General features: G+C 36.9%; 1 protein-coding gene across 2 annotated transcripts in view; it reads left to right on the forward strand.

Moving 5' to 3' along the window:
* Positions 1-383: 383 nt before the first annotated feature.
* Positions 384-15,154, forward strand: part of LOC105202144 (glutamate receptor U1) — an 82,585-nt gene continuing 67,814 nt past the window's right edge. The window contains exons 1-3 of one of the 2 annotated variants that reach the window (XM_039448106.1): positions 384-622; positions 2,094-2,254; positions 9,111-9,446. In XM_039448106.1, the coding sequence (XP_039304040.1) occupies positions 469-622; positions 2,094-2,254; positions 9,111-9,446 (651 nt within the window). In that variant the 5' untranslated portion in view covers positions 384-468. The remainder of the gene's footprint in view (positions 623-2,093; positions 2,255-9,110; positions 9,447-15,154) is intronic. The other variant, XM_039448110.1, reaches the window with a different exon arrangement.

A 15,154-nucleotide genomic window follows, 5' to 3' on the forward strand; every position in this document is an offset into this window, starting at 1 on the left:
TTACTAAAATTATACTTTCAACAATTGCACTATCAGAAGGGATTCATGAGAACGATGAAAGCTGACGAAATGTTGAAACACATGTTTCAAAATAACGTCAGGAAACAATAGCCCCAAGCTATACATCGTATTAACGTACCATCTATCACGAATGCTAAATATTTCACGTGCGACAATAATTGGCCCATTGAATCCATAGTCCCTTTACTTCAGCCCCCTTCACCCCTTTTTTCACGAGCTATACAACGTATTAGCATAGCGTCTGGTCTAAATATTAAATATTTTATATGCATAATAATCGGTTTATTGCACCGATTTTTTTAATTTTTCCACATTTACTAGCAATTTTGTTATGGACGGGAGTATGTTAACCCGGCTATATACGTAAAAAGATTGTGATACACGGATAATCGGTGACAATCTCGAAGGGATCTATTTGCAATCGCTTGTCGAACAAAAGCGATTGAAATGTTCTTTGTCGTTCTATGCATCGTTCTTGCAGTGTCACTCGATAATGCATCTTCTTGTCGAATTGACAAAATAATTCTACAATTTATCGTTGATGCAACGCCCATTCTACTTTCACCATCGAGGATATCTCTACATACGTGCATCAGCTATGGCAAGATTCAAATATTAAATAATTTATAATCGGTTCATTGTATCAATTTTCTCTTTATTTTTCCGAATTTATTAACAATTTTCTTATGAATACTATGAATAAGTGTATAATCCAGCTATATATACGTAACAAAATTATGCACGAATAATAGCAGTGGTAGTTACGAACGAATTTATAATTTATAATTTACAGTTATTTAAAATTTATAATTTACATTTTAAAACTCTTAAAAAATACTAATTAAAGAAAATAAATAAATAAAATTAATCGAAGTAAATCTTAAGGAAAGATTTTTAAATCCTTAGTTACCGTATATATTTTCAATTCCGTCGTTACCGTATAACGTCCCCCCTCCCCCGTAATGTTTTTAAGTATTCCCCATTATAGTAATTGTGTAAAATCTTTATTTTGGAGAGTCTAAAAAAGACTCGTATAAGTAGAGTTAAAAAAATTGTAAACTGTAAAAATATTTAAACAAAAGTAAATTTTTTGAAAAATCGCAAAAAACACTTTTTTGGAGAGAGAAAAAAAGAAACAAAAGTAAAAGAACTAAAGGAATAAAAATGTATAATTTATTATAAAGAATTTATTAAAATATTCCCGTGCAATAAGTATATTATATCAACAAGTAAAAGAGCACGATTTTTCGGAAAAACACGAAATATGTTTCTTTGTTCAAACCGACGACGCAAAGAGAAAGTATACTCTATACTTAACTTTTTCCCTCCTACATTTAGTCCTCTCAATTCTTAGTTTTTATATAAATGCCGTGCGATTTTCAAATGCTTTGGTTATACCATACCTCCATATGGTAAGTACGGTAAGTGAGTTAAATCTGAATTAATATCGACATATATAAACTATTATCATGTCCGCGCCACATTCGTGCGTTCCTGTGCTACACTTCAGCACTTATACGAAATAATAACACAGGGATGCGTTCTAAAACTGTACTACTGTAATAACTAAAAAGCTATAGTTTACGTTACGTATATTATAGTTTTTTAGTACGGTTTTGGAACGCAGCCCAGGAGAACTTGGTAAGGAATTTTATAAAAGTCACTAGAACTCAACAGAACTTGTAAACACAGAAATACATCGTTTTAAAGAAGGCTTTTTAAAAACGTCAAATTGCTAATGAGACACCCGGTAAAAGTCAAGTTCGTAATATTTAATCGCGCCCCCGGCAACAATCTTCTCTCTGGCAGCCCGTATTCGATTCGCCATAAACCGGTGCGGCGTGATATTGATCGGAAACAATTGACTGACTGAAATCAAGGATAAGGCCGAAGGATATAACTGCACTACCATGCTACAATTAACTTTTTAATATCCTGGAATTGAATATGTCATTGTATTTTTAAAAAAAAGTCGTGATTATTTTATTCTATTTCACTTAAAAAGGCGTGCAAAAGTAACGAATTTTAATTGACTTTATTTAATTGACTTTATTCTTTTCTCCCCTTTTCAGACGATATGACTGGATTATCAAGGGAAATGTCCAGATATCATTTAATGCATGGTATCTATAACGTTGAAAATTCTGAAAAGAGAATTTATGACAATTTAGAACATAGAAATCTGTATATGCTAGACATGAACTGCGATTCTTCCATTGAAATTTTACGACAGGTATTAAATATCTTTCACGAGTAAACTGTGAGCACAAATACTGTTTATGCAAAAATGTTATCTCTTAAAAAATTGAATGTTTTAACAACAGTTTTATTTGTATCCGCAATAGTTCTATATCAATTTCTGATGGTTTTTAAGACCAATCTAAGGTTGGCAAAATAAAAAAAAATGTGCGTCTTTTTTTAGAATTTTATTGATAATTCTATTTCCAGATAACGCACGACATCAAGATTTCGTTCAAACGTCTATGGACTTAGTTCAAATACATTAAAAACGTACACTATTAAACGCACAAAGTATATTTACATTTGAACATTTTAAAAACGTTTATTTTATACAAAAAATTTTCTGCTTGCGACGTGTTACTTTCACTGACTTAACGAGTGAAAAATTTTTTAAGTTTACTTGATAATTTTTGCTTTTATTACCTTTGGTAACAAAATTTTCCAAATTTATGCGCATGCGGTGTGTGTGTGTGTGTGTGTGTGCGTGCGTATGCGTGTGTACGCGTGCACGCGTGTATGTACAATCGTGAGCTAAAAGGTTGCAACATATTTTTTTCCATGGTTTTTGGAATGTAGACTTGCTCATCGAACGGCGAACGTAATTGGTTTTTATTTATGGATCCAACCAATTACGTTCGCCGATCGATGAGCAAGTCTACATTCCAAAAACCATCGAAGAAAATGTATTGCGATTTTTTAGCTCACAACTGTACATTTAACCAACTATCTCTCTCTATTAACTTCCAAATTCATTTCGTACACAGAATGATTTACACGGAAATATCGGTTTTACTGAAGTATCTACAAATTTAGTTAGATGCAGATTTGAAAATAATTTTGTTAGGCCATCAAAATAATTATGTTGAGCCACTCGATGTTATTTAAACAAGGATAAAATGCAGGGGCGGCGTAACCATATAAGCAAACTAGGCGATCGCCTATGGCGGCAAAACTCGGGGGGCGGCACTTGTGATTGCCCCGGTTTGAATACGTCACCACATACGATTTGAAGTATTAAAAACTCAAAGGCGCTCTTGTAATGTTATAACATATACATCTATTATATAGATGTATATAGGGTGAGTCATTTTAATTTATGGACCCGAATATCTTCCAAATAACGGTGTCTAGAAAAAAAATGGTTTAGATAAAAGTTGACCAGGACAGAGGGGGTCATTCAATTGTACCATTGGTTTTGACCTTGAGGTCAATTTTGAAGGTTATTTCAAGGTCACGATGGTTTTTTTAAATGGAACACCCTATTTTTGACTGCGGATTTCGAAAGAGCGGAAAATTTTACATCAAACTTGTCTTATGAAAAAATTGTTTTTGCGACCTTGAAAAGGTCAAAAATGAAGGTGAAATGCCTGAAAAACGATCTGGTGTACTTTTTCGGAAATGACGTGGTTTTCTGGGTAACACAAATGTGCATAATGCTTAAACATTACTACTTGCAACTTCGGCCGGATTCTTTGACGCACGCCTATTGCTGCCCTCCCACCGCTCGCGCCTTAGCAACGGCGCTGCCGGACGGCGTAACGCACGGTCCTGAGACGATGTATCGCGCTCCTTAGTTACGCCGTCCGGCGGCGTCGTTGCTAAGGCGCGAGCGGTGAAAGGGGAGCAATAGGCGTGCGTCGAAGAATCCGGCCGAAAGTTGCAAGTGCTGACAGCACTGCGATACCTAATGCTAATAATCAACGATTGAAAAAAACTAAACAATTACGTTTGATTTAAGATTTATAATTATTGTTATAATAGAGTTTTATTCCTTTTCTTTCTTACTCACTTCTGCATAATTGAAAAATTTACTATTTAAAGTTGCTTAAATTTAAAAATTCCAAACATACATACAGGGTATGTAGGTAATTACATTCACAAGTTACCTTTCCAGAATGGCTGATTATAGTCCTAATGAGATTGTTGATATTATATTAGTTTTAGGGGAGTGTCATAGCAATTACAATGCAGCATCAAGGCTTTATGCTCAACGTTTTCCTGAAAGGCGACATCCAACTGATATGACAATACGTAGTTTAGTCCAAAGAGCTCGCAATGGACATCTTGTTCGTCAACGTCAACATCATGAATATGAGGAAAATGATGCGCGAGCTGTAACTATTTTAGCAATATTTCACCTTAATCCTCATGTTAGTACTCGCCAGATTGAAAGGGAAATAGGTATACCACAAAGAACTGTTGTTAGAATTTTAAGAGCTCTAAATTATCACCCTTTCCACATCACTCTTACGCAAGCTTTACAGCCTAATCATCATCTGATGCGTATTGCTTTTTGCTAATGGGCTTTACAAATGTTACACGATGATCCTGATTTTTTTAGGTATGTGCTTTTCTCAGATGAGGCTAAATTTTATAGTGACGGACAACTTAATAGACACAACTGCCATTATTGGTCAGATGTTAATCCCCTCTGGTATAGGCCAATAGATCATCAAAATCGATGGAGTATTATGGTGTGGTGCGGCATTGTAAATGGTTATTTGATTGGACCTTATTTTTTTGAAGAGAACGTTGATAGACACAGTTACTTATCGTTGCTAAGAGATCACTTACCAGGCTTATTAGAAGATGTTGACTTAGCAACAAGAGCAAGAATGTGGCTTCAACAAGATGGTGCTGCACCGCATTATGCACTCATTGTACGTGCCTTTTTAAATGACAGTTACAATGACAGATGGATTGGACGAAGGGGTTCAGTTGAATGGCCTCCTTGCTCACCAGATTTGACGTCGCCTGATTTCTTTTTATGGGGATACTTGAAAAATGTTGTTTTTGCTGAACGACCAACCACAAGAGATGATTTTATGGACCGCATTCGTAGAGCTTGTGCAGCCATTCCTAGAGCTACCCTTCTTAGAACTGTGGATAGTTTTCAAAACAGATTGCAGTTATGCCTCGAAGCCAACGGAGGTAATTTTGAACAATTACTCCGTGGGTAATTCATTTAAATTACAGTGTCAGTGAGAGGCGAGGGGACTCACGATAATCAAGCACCCCGACGTGAGAGGCAAGGGGACTCACGATAATCAAGCACCCCGACGTGAGAGGCAAGGGGACTCACGATAATCAAGCACCCCGACGTGAGAGTCAAGGGGACTCACGGTAATCAAGCATCCTAAAGGAAACAAAACTTACTACGTCCACGTCGTTGTTTCCGGGTAACGCTAAAAGTAAGATAAAAGTGCTTTTGACCTTGATATGACCTTGATATGACCTTCAAAAGGTCAGGTCAAAAAACTAAAAAAATCCCTATGCTCATGTAAAAAGTGCCATTGTTTAAGAGCCCATTGTCAAGAAACAGGTTCTACGGTCAAAAATAGGGTTTACTAATCAAAAAATGCGTTATGAGCCTCAAACAACCTTGAAAATTGACTTCAAGATCAAGCTAGTCAAAGTGATTAACACTTTTATAATTCATTGACTTTGTTTAAGCATTATGCACATTTGTGTTACCCAGAAAACCATGTCATTTCAGAAAAAGTACACCAGATCGTTTTTCAGGCATCTCACCTTCATTTTTGACCTTTTTAAGGTCGCAAAAACAATTTTTTCATAAGACAAGTTTGATGTAAAATTTTCCGCTCTTTCGAAATCCGTAGTCAAAAATAGGGTGTTCCATTAAAAAAAACCATCGTGACCTTGAAATAACCTTCAAAATTGACCTCAAGGTCAAAACCAATGGTACAATTGAATGACCCCCTCTGTCCTGGTCAACTTTTATCTAAACCATTTTTTTGTAGATACCGTTATTTGGAAGATATTCGGGTCCATAAATTAAAATGACTCACCCTGTATGTTAACCAAAATTATCAAAAATTTTAATAAACGTAACGCTATCCAACGACGCACCGATATATCTGGCGGCCATGCGATCACGACCGCGGCACGACTCGCGCACAAGCGCGAGGGCTTTTGCGGCTTCCCGGGAAGCCGATTGTCTGCGAGTTTCCACGGCGGGACCGATCACGAAAAACGCGACAGCCGACAGCTGGGTGACGCGATAGCGTCTCGTGCTTAAGGTGAATTGCTCGATAATTACCCCAAAAAGAATGCTTTCAATTGTTACGCGGCGGACGCACTCACGCTAACACTAATGGCTCCACCTCAGAACACGAGTGAGTCGGGCAACTCGTGGCTTTACACAACGCTTAGAAGGGTCACCTTGACGACGACACAGCCCCCTTCACGGTCTAATGGATCCTTGACGATCTCTCACGTCCGGCCTCGTCTCGTCCAGATCGGGCACACTATCCGATATCTGAAACGCCGGTACGCAAACCGAAATCTTGCGCTCGCTTCTTACCGACACGCACGAAGCGTCGGATCGGACGCAAAAGCTAGGAGGATCGCGCTCGATGCGCGATCGATGGGCGCAACCCCTCCCATAGGGTGCGCGATATCTTTGCATGTAGCTGCGCGGCCTATCAGCGGCCGCCTTTATCTAGTCGTGACGTCATAAGCGCGCAGTGCCAGGTCTCCGCCGGTGTTGTGCGATCCTCTTTGGCATCCGATATTCTCGCCGCTCTCGTCGTCCTCGCGGATGACTGCTGTATACTTTCGAGGCGACGATCCTCCATCGCTATTCTTTCGGATGGCCAGCCGGCATCCGACGGCCCTTGTCCTGGCCGTTTGTCCGCTCCAGCCTGTCCGTCCTCGGTGCCTCTTGTGTGCCTCTCCCGCGTGGCGCTTATTTGTTGCCACGCCTCGCCTTGTCCTTCTCTCTGTCGGCCGTCTCCAATGCCGGCCCTGGAGAGGTCGTTTGCCTCTCCTCGCTGCGGTCGACATCCCTCACCGTTATGACTTCTTTGACGACGTTTGTCAAGGCGCCCAATTCGACATGAATATAAGCCGCGAATAAATAAAACTAAATAATAAACGGACAGGATCCGATAGAGCACGGTACGATAGCCTACCAACTAATCCTCTTGTCTTATCTAACCCAACCAACGGAAAAACTCTAGGCATCGGCCGCTGTGGTGTGCTATCGGTCCCGTGTCCTATCGGGATCCGCCCATAATAAACGCGATTCAGTTCCGCCGGAGATCTTGCTCTTTCGCTTAGTGCCCGGCGCAGTCGTATCCGCACTAGCGCTTCGCGTAGGCAGAGGGATAAAGTGGCGAGGCAAGAAAAACTGCCACGTTACAATATATATATATATATATATACAGGGTGTTTCAGAAAGCTCGCATCCCATTTTAAGAGCAGATTCTTTGGAAAATTCTAAGAAAAAAATCCTAATACAAAAATGTCGAGGGTATAACGGTTTTCAAATTATTCGCGATTAAAATTTACGAATCACTGAGCTGACATTTCGCGCGCTCAGGCATGATGACATGACAAAGGTACCACAAGGGTACCTCTTGATATTAAGATTGTCATATAAATACGCAGTGACATTTATATTAAGAAATTACTACTATAGGACACATATTTGTACATTACATATGCACAATTAATGTTTTCAACAAAATATCAGTTCAATAACAACATGTTACGGTAGCCGTTGGGTTAGCTGTCAAAATAAATTCATTACCATGTTCATATGATAAGAACTTTTATAGTAATATATCGATAATATCAATAATTTTACATTTTTAACTATTAAAAATGTAAATCGGTAATTTAATTGATATAAACGCGATAATGTCAAATAGACCTAATTTGATATGTTTGAATTCTACTTTATCAACATATTCAATCTTTTTCATATCATCGCATAAATTATCGATATTATCAATATGTTACCATAAAAGTTCTTATCATATGAAGATGGTAATAAATTTATTTTGACAGCTGACCCAACGGTTATTGTAACATCTTGTTATTAAATTGATATTTTGTTGAAAACATTAATTGTGCATATGTAATGTACAAATATGTTTCCTATAGTAGTAATTTCTTAATATAAATGTCACTGCGTATTTATATGACAATCTCAATATCGAGAGGTACCCTTGTGGTACCTTTGTCATGTCACCATGCCTGAGCGCGCGAAATGTCAGTTCAGTGATTCGTAAATTTTAATCGCGAATAATTTGAAAACCATTATACCCTCGATATTTTTGTATTAGAATTTTTTTCTTAGAATTTTCCAAAGAATTCGCTCTTAAAATGGGATGCGAGCTTTCTGGGACACCCTATATATATATATATATATATATGGTGTCAGGTAACTACCGCCCTTGGTTTTGTGGATTGATAGATCAAGTAAAACTGAGCATAAAAGCCCTTTACCATTTTTTAATATTTGCCATAGTTAACGAAATAAAAATTAATAAAATCTGCGAATAAGCGCGTATCACCGCGCGTAAGGACCACCCGCCGGTCGCCGAGACGTAGGCAGCCGCGGCTGTAGGCGCAGCGCGGTGCGGTAAGGAGGGAAAAGCAGAAATAGCTGGGCCTGCGAGCGGCGCGGCAAGGAGGGAGAAGGCTGCCTCGGCTGCCTACGTCTCGGCGACCTGTGGGCGGTCCTTGCGCGCGGTGATACACGCTTATTTGCAGATTTTATTAATTTTTATTTCGTTAATTATGACAAATGTTAAAAAATGGTAAAGGACTTTTCTGCTCAGTTTTACTTGATCTATCAATCCACGAAACCAGGGGCGGTAGTTACCTGACACCCTGTATATAACACTAATGTTAAAATTTTTGTCCAGGGCCTTCAATGTTTATTCATGATTGTTAAATGTGTTTACAGTTCATTGTTAATAAAAAGAAAATGTAATAACTTATAAGACATTACAAAAAAATTACATTTATAAAGTTACATTTATAAAAAATTCTTCCGTTATCCGTTTAAAATAATTAATTATTTGATTATGTAATAGGTGCATTCAAAAAATATGTTTATTGCTCCAATGAAATGGCTGCTTCTTCAGGATCGAAGAATGATGATCGATAATGTATATAAGAATTCCACGTATGATAACTCAATTTTCGAAGATTTAGCTATCTACCCTGATAGTGACGTGGTCGTCGCTCAAAGGTTTGATGGTGACTTTCTTTATTTGACGTCCGTGTATCGACCAAGTCCACAACGAGCAGTGATATGGGAAAATCGCGGCAACTGGACAGTCGAGACTGGTTTGCAAATGACTACTTTTGATGTGGCTTCAGCACGGAGAAGAAATCTTCAACAGACGGTCATTAAATCCAGCATTGTGGTACTTTAACATTTATTTATTCATCTTGCCATTCACTTTCGAAAAAAAAAATTTTTATAAAAATTGTAGTATTTATAAAAAATCATCAGATATGAGCTACTCAGATTTTGGTTCCGGAACCTACTTTGGGCTCAATAAGACTTAAATTGATATTTTTTATGAAAACGTGTATAAACGTGAATAAAACTATGATTTAAGCAGATTCGTCTTCTACAAAATTTTGTTCTTGAAAATTTTTTACTATACTTCCAACAGGGGTAAAATAGCGCTTAAAAAACTTCTAAAACCCCATCATTAGAAACAAAATTTGGACAATTAATTGCTCATTTATTGCTAAGTTATTGTAACAGTCCCGAATTTATTCCTTTTACCTACCCAATGAGAACAGGTACGTAGAATCCACATTCTTTTCACGTGGATCATCCAAGTGGAATCTACATAACCAATCGAGTGATAGTCCACTCAAGAACGGTACTAGAATCCTCGTCAAAATCTAATCGATTTTTTGAATTCTTCTATGAATTTCTTTGAAATATCCGCATAAATCTTATATTATTACACTACATAATTTCAATGAGCAAAACAATATTTTTGTAACATTTTAAAAAACAGTTTTTACAAAAAATATTGAGAATTTTCTCTCGGAAATTCCCAAACGGTCACCCATCCAAATTATGACCGTGGTAGACAATGCTTGACTTCTGCGACTGCTGCGAACTGAATCCGTGATGATCTGTGAACACTTTATACTAATATGTGTATATAACTGATAGATTAAGTAAATATATATTATCGAAAAGATGAACCATGTATAATTAAACTATATTAATTTTGTAAATTTACAGGTTGTATAAAAAGTACCGAATTCTCTGATTATTTTGAAAATTAAGCATTTTGGAAAAAAAGTGTTTCAGATAAAAGTTGTAGGGTTTCAAAACACGTATTTATTGATCTTAGCAGTTTGACTTTGGATGGCGTTGCCAAGGTCATATCAAAATCACATGAACTTTTTTAAATAGAACACCCTATTTTTACTTCAGAATCTAATAGCTAGTATCAAGAGCTTTCCAAAACACAATAAGAAAGTTTATTTTTGTTAAGAACTTTCCGAGTTATGATGCTTGACGGTTACAGTACACTGTAGCTTTCAAGCTTCACAACTCGGAAAGTACTTAATGACAGATAACTTCTAATCGAAATTTACAGGGTATCACACAATCTACCACGTAACACCGAAAACGACTATGTTACTACCCCCGGGGGGCGAGAGAAAGGGAGGAGGGCAAAAAAATCTTAAATTCAATGCCCTTTGATTATCCGTGCTTACTTAATTGGTCGACCGATAAATCAAAACATGAAATGTTTTCAAAACCGTAGCTTTTCGCGAAAGGATGTTAACAAGTGAACGCTAGGAAAGTAGGGAAGGATTCTAAGAGCTACTGCCCAGAAATAAGGTAATCTGTTATTACTCGTCGTTTTTCTTTATTCACCACTCACTTCCATAATTTACACTTGCAGAAATAATACTGATGAGTGAGCGCAATACAATTTTAGTTCTGCAAAGACGCCTATCTTTAACGAAAGCGCACCGCGATGTGTGGAAAATCAGAGTCCGGTAATGTTAGAATATATGAACGCACCCCATATTTAGTTCATAATCTAGTTCTCTTATAGTTTTTCTTTTTAATATGCTTACATTGGCATTTCTGACTAAATTTTTATATCCATCTTTGTGTTCCGTCTATAATAAAGACTAATTATACTCTTCGTTTTCTTATATTGCTCTGACTTTACATAAATTAACAGGTTATGGGCCCAGGGATATGCGATATCTCGGGCCAGAAGCAGTGGCACATATTACGTGTATACAAATAAAGAGTCATAGTAGTTTTCGTACCAAAATACGGTTATATTTCGAGGTTATACGTGAACAAAGACGAACGCGCGGTCGGTGAAATTTATTGTTGAAATGGCACAACAGCTAAATAACTTTTTACTAATAGAAAAGCTCGTAGGCCGGGAGAATTATAATTCATGGAAGTTTGCCATGCAGGCATGCCTTGAACTTGAAGATCTGTGGGGCTGCATCACAGGCGAAAAGACATATATTGCAGATTCGAGGAAAGTAACACGTGCACGCGCAAGAATAATTCTATCCGTAGACACTGCAAATTTTGCTTACATTAAAGACACAACAACTGCAAAAGAAGCATGAGAGAAGCTTCAACAGACATTCAAAGATACGGGACTGACATGAAAAGTGGGACTTTTAGGCAAGTTAGTGACCACCCAGTTGAATAAATGTAAATCAGTTGAAGTATACGTAAACAGCATCATGACGACTGCACAAAGTCTTAATAAACTAGGATTCAACTAGGTAGAAGACGAATTGGTCGGGACACTTCTTCTTGCCGGTTTACTTATGCCTGAAGAGTATCGTCCAATGATTATGGCGCTGGAAAATTCCAGTGCATCGATAACTGGTGATTTTATTAAAATAAAGTTGCTGCAGGAAATAAAGACGCAAGCCAGTACAAAAAGTTTGGACCGTGATTCGGCACTATATACAAAATCAGGTAAAAAATCATACAAAAATAATACGCAGAAAAAGAAAGTGAAATGCTTCATATGTAATCGTTTCGGACATGTATCTAAGTATTGTAGAAGCAAAAAGAACGCGGCCGGTACGTCAACAAGTAAATACACGACAAAAAAAGCATTTGCGATTTTTTATACGCAGTCAGTTAAAGACAATGCGGAATGGTTTATAGATTTGTGTGCATTTTTTTACATGACGAATGACATTAAGAAACTGCAAGACGTTCGAGAAAAACAAAGCTCTTTACTTACTACAGCAAATAATACCGAACTCGTTAGCGGCGCGATTGGTAATGTTAATCTCAACGTAATAACGTATAATAAAGCAAACAGTATTGAAGCTAAAGACGTTTTGTATGTGCCAGGAATAGCCGCAAATTTATTATCAGTCAGCAAGATAGTAAAAAATGGACATAAAGTGACCTTTAACGCAAATGGATGTAAAGTTACGGATACGAGTGGTAATATCATCGCTACAGCAACTGAAGAAGGAGGAATTTATAAGCTTAACCGGACAAAGAAATGGACTTGTATTGCTAGTATTTCAGAAAGTCATAAATTGTGGCACAAACGACTAGGTCAGATGAATCGCAAGAGTATGGCTATATTAGCAAATAATCCAGATACCGGGATCAAGTTATCAGATATTAATGAACATCCGTGCAAAGTATGCATTCAAGATAAGCACCATCGGTATCCATTGAAGCCGAGTAAGACGCAAACAAAAAATAAGCTTAAACTTATACATTCGGATCTCTGCGGACACCATATGGAGACACCGTCAATCGGAGGATTTAGATATTTTATAACGTTCTTAGATGATTATATAATACAAAAAAGGTATTTGTTTACTTTTTACATCATAAAAATCAAGCTGCAAAAACCTTTGAAAAATTTAAAGCCCTAGTAGAAAATTAATCTGGGAAAAAATTAAATGTTTGCGTAGTGATCAAGAAACAGAATACATCAATGAAAAATTCAAGAATATTTTGCAGGAAGCAGGCATTCGACATCAACTAACCGTGGGATACTCACCGGAACAAAATGGAACCACCGAAAGGATGAACTGCTCTATTGTGGAAAAAGTGAGATCCATACTGATTGATGCAAAATTACTAAAAGGATATTGGGCAGAAGCCGTGTCCACAGTAGCATATCTAATTAATAGGAATCCGACGAAACCAAATGAAAGTAAAACAGCTGAAGAAATATGGACAGGTAACACACCTAATTTAAATAATTTACGTACATTTGGATGTAAAGCGAAAGTACATATTTCCAAGCAGAAGAAACAAAAATTGGATCCCAAGTCTGAAGAACATATTTTTATAGGCTATTGCGAAGACACTAAAGAGTACCGGTTCATAAAGCCGAAAACTGAAAAAATTACTATTGCTCAAGACGTAGTATTCCTAGAAAACAATCCTGATCAACATTTCATTAAAATAATAGAAGAGGACGAAAACTTAAAAGAAAAGAAAGTAGACAAACAAATGATCAATGTTCTCACTTTAGGCTACACGGAAGGTGAAGAAAACGGAAACTCAGAAAAAGAATCTGAAGAAACGTCGACCGGAAATACATCATATGAAGATGCTTCAGCATTTGAAGATAGCAACGAAGACGTACAGCTAGTCGAGGCAGTTCAAGTTGCACCTGTAAATACTAGAATCTCCTAGACGCTCACAGAGAATACCTAAGCCAAAGCAATTTACAGATTATATATCATATTTCGCGTTAGAAAATGATTCTGATGAGCTACAAACAGTTGAAGAAGCCATGAAATCTTTACACAAGAATGAATGGATACATGCCATAAAAGAAGAACATGATTCTCTCTTGAAAAATAATACATGGATATTTACAGATATTCGAAAGGTCAAGAAGATACTAACAACAAAGTGGGTTTTCAAGAGAAAGATCAACGAAGCAGAGAAATCCATCAGGTATGAAGCAAGACTCGTCGTTAAAGGCTGTGCTCAAACAGCAGGGATAGATTACGAAGAAACCTATTTCTCCGTGGCAAAGTATAGTTTTATTCGATTTTTATTAACATTGGTAACAAAAGAAAATATGAATATTGATCATATGGACGTAAAGACGGTTTACCTACATGGCGACTTAGCAGAAGAAATTTACGTAATGCCTCCAAAGGAAATCGCTAATTCAAAAGAAAAAGTATGGCGCCTCAAGAAAGCGATGTACGGCTTAAACAAAGCGGCCGTTTTCAGAATCAAAAATTAGACAAAATATTAGCAAAAATTGGCTTAACTCAATGCAAAGCAGATCCGTGTATTCATTATATGAAGATCAAAGAAGGAACGGTTATACTAGCCGTACATGTGGACGACTTACTTATTTTTTCAAATAATGAAAAACTGAAAAATGCAGTGAAGAATCAACTTAAGAGGATGCTATACTGACGGGATTTACCGACACATTACAGTGTTCACTAATTTTCAAATTGACTCTACAGATCATAAAATCCCTTTGCATAATAAAAGTACGCACCAAAACAAAATTTGGGCTGGTAAATTTTATAAGAAAATTGAACAAAAAGTTAAAAATTTATTTATTTTTGGCTCGTGGATCTGTCAACCGAGATTAACTTTTGTCATTTACTGACGTTTTGTAGCTCGTATGTATGAAATGAGACCAGCCCGAACTTCAGAAAACTCTAATAAACAACACTAACTGTGTGTCATTCCAGTCAAAAACCTAACAAAAAGTTTAATAGGTAAACAGCTGTACGTGTATAAATTTCGCTTAGCACACGTAAACAATCGCAAGCAGAGCTAACTGCAGTTGATAGATCTTTTCACAGATGGCAAAATAATCGAAAAACAAAGATAGATCTATGCATTGGACAAAGAGCCTGGTCTCTCTAAAAAAATAATCTGCAATGCCGACGTCGAGAAAGTTCTTCGGTCACTGTAGCATCCTCTTAAGAAGAATTTTGAAATAAAAGATTTGGGAGAAGTTAAACGTTACTTAGTGATAAATATCACTCGAGATAGAGATAACGGGATTTTATGGATTGATTAAGAAGATTATATTCAGAAGATATTCAAGAAGTTCAATATGCAAGATAGTAAATCGTTGTCTACGCC

This window comes from Solenopsis invicta, chromosome 1 (assembly GCF_016802725.1).
Source record: "Solenopsis invicta isolate M01_SB chromosome 1, UNIL_Sinv_3.0, whole genome shotgun sequence".
NCBI lineage: Eukaryota > Metazoa > Arthropoda > Insecta > Hymenoptera > Formicidae > Solenopsis > Solenopsis invicta.